This window comes from Harmonia axyridis, chromosome X (assembly GCF_914767665.1).
Source record: "Harmonia axyridis chromosome X, icHarAxyr1.1, whole genome shotgun sequence".
Lineage (NCBI taxonomy): Eukaryota > Metazoa > Arthropoda > Insecta > Coleoptera > Coccinellidae > Harmonia > Harmonia axyridis.
In genome coordinates, this window is record NC_059508.1 from 26,359,484 (window position 1) to 26,361,975 (window position 2,492).

Consider the following 2,492-nt stretch of genomic DNA (forward strand, 5'->3'; position numbering starts at 1 on the left):
GCATCTTTTTCACAAAGTTTAAAATCGGTTCTTTTCAGAACCACAACTTTTTTTTTTTACATTTATACAATTGATTGATTTCTTATAAGGTATCCCAAATTAAAGATCCGATATCAATAGTGCAATATAACCTTACTTAATTTCTTCCAACAAAATGCGTTACGAATTTCAATTTTGATTATGGATTTTCCATCAGTCTTTTGATATCCTCTATATCTTGGCGCAATAGCTTATTTTAAGCTGGAAGCAAATTATGCCGTCTTATTTCCAATTCGATCATTCAACTGCAAAAGATTCTGATGACCAGCATTAGAGAGAAGCGATACCGTGATTTCTAGATCACGTTGTGAAACGTGAACGTTACTTTATGATATCAGTGAAATTAAAGCGTGACGTGATCACTGTTTAGGTTGCTTGTTAATAATATTTGTATGAATCACCCAAACCTTAGTTCGTTTATCTTTGCAACTCGAATTGGTCACTCATTCAAAGCAAAATTGTTATGAAAACATCCATTTTTCTTACATATTCAACTCTTTTCCTTATTTCAGATTTAGTTAGGAACGTAACAGAAGGATATCGATTTTTCAAATGTTTCCTCAAATTTGAAGAGGTGATTTTGAAAGATAATTTCAACTTGCATAAATTACAAGTAGCATAATTTACATCAACTTTTGTGAAGAAAGCCCAAAGATTGCTGGTCTTTCGCCTGTTATTATTCTTTCGCCTATTATTATTATGTCGCTGACGTGTTTTCGTTTATTTTTTATAATACAGAGTACCATTTATTGCTTCGGTCGACAACTTCAATATAGAAAGAATTTCTTTGGGGTTGTTTATCAAAGATAAGCATAAAATAGAATTTTATTGCCACCACCAATTATGCAGTAATGCAGTAGTTATTAGTTTGCAGCAAGTATTTATTGTTCAACTAGTTCTACAAAAATACTTCCTACAGCATGCGAAGTTGCCTACGATGCTGGGATTGTCATAAAAATATGCAATTATGTTAGTCGAAAAAGGTTCCGAAGCAATAAAAACATCAGGCTGCCTTCATAATTTACGATTGCAACGGACGATGATATGCCCTGAAAAGATCTGTGAAATGTTCAAACTGTGATCCCGTCACGCTCTGTATTCGTTTTTCGGAACCGTGACTACCTGTGACATTCTGATCTCAGTGATTAAATCACAGTTCGTGAAATATCGCTCTTCTCTAATCAGCATTCCACCGACTGTTTCATAACATTTTGAAGAGGATAATGAGCATACAAGTTGTAAATAACATCCCATCACCAGTAAGGGTTAATGTACAACAATCTAGCTTGCGACATGTTTGGAATACCATAGACGATGAGATGGCGGTAGTTTTTGCAGACACTCGCCATTGCTAGAGTCCATCGAACTCTGTGCTAAGCTTTAATTCTTCGGGTTTGATGAAATGTCCATCAGTTGATTATTCAGGTGATGCGTCAGCAGTGTTGTGAAAGGCAGTGCTATGGTTCCTAAATGGTTTTGTCGGAGATGACCCGGGACCAACTTCTATTTTCTTTTGAAGTTTGTAGGTTCGGGTATATACCCGAACTTAAATAGGTGGAGTCAATTTAGGTGGTACGATCTCAAATAAAAAGTTTACACTGAGAAGGTAATTTTTTAGTTTTCACTTATCGTCAGATTGATCGATTGAAGATGCCTCCTAAAACTAGCGGAAAAGCTGCCAAGAAAGCTGGCAAGGCCCAAAAAAACATTTCTAAAAGCGACAAGAAGAAGAAACGCAAGAGGAAGGAAAGTTACGCTATCTACATTTATAAAGTATTGAAACAAGTCCATCCGGATACGGGTATTTCAAGCAAGGCTATGAGCATCATGAACAGTTTCGTTAATGATATTTTCGAACGCATCGCCGCCGAGGCGAGTAGACTTGCTCACTACAACAAACGTTCGACAATAACCAGCAGGGAAATTCAAACAGCAGTGCGCCTTCTCTTGCCCGGTGAGTTGGCAAAACACGCCGTCAGCGAAGGAACTAAAGCAGTAACAAAATACACCAGTTCCAAATAAAGCAGGAATTGTTGTTGCATATCAAACGGTTCTTTTCAGAACCACAAATTTTTAAAACTTATAATTATAGTCTGATATCTAATTTCACCGTTAACGACATGTAGATTTATCAATTTGAAATAATCCATACTAATATAATTCGAATATGTTCGTCAACTTCCTATACCATGTCTGATAATTTTGCACACCAATATCATATATATATATATATATGTATATATATTCGGTTCAATGTTATTTACCTGCTTTTCAATTGTTACTATATATATATATAAATATATATTTATACCGTTGCAGGGTAAGGCTTAGAGGTTGCCGGTTCCTCTCAGAACAAGGCAACACTCAATTGCTTCTGAGGAAACTTCTCACAATTCTCGTGGTCCACAAGATCATCTCCTTTTGCGCCTTCTCTATTAGATCTTCGTGAAGTC

The 2,492-nt window shown here is 35.9% G+C and overlaps 1 protein-coding gene across 1 annotated transcript; it reads left to right on the plus strand.

The window, feature by feature from the left end:
* Window positions 1-1,647: 1,647 nt before the first annotated feature.
* On the plus strand, window positions 1,648-2,109 carry LOC123685615 (histone H2B-like). Its single transcript, XM_045625356.1, has one exon. The coding sequence runs from the start codon at window positions 1,690-1,692 to the stop codon at window positions 2,059-2,061; it is 372 nt and encodes a 123-aa protein (XP_045481312.1). The 5' UTR covers window positions 1,648-1,689; the 3' UTR covers window positions 2,062-2,109.
* The last annotated feature ends 383 nt before the right edge of the window (window positions 2,110-2,492 follow it).

What these genes read in the sequence shown, in the direction of transcription:
- LOC123685615 (XM_045625356.1), top strand. Translation starts at nt 1,690, where the DNA reads ATGCCTCCTAAAACTAGCGGAAAAGCTGCCAAGAAAGCTGGCAAGGCC.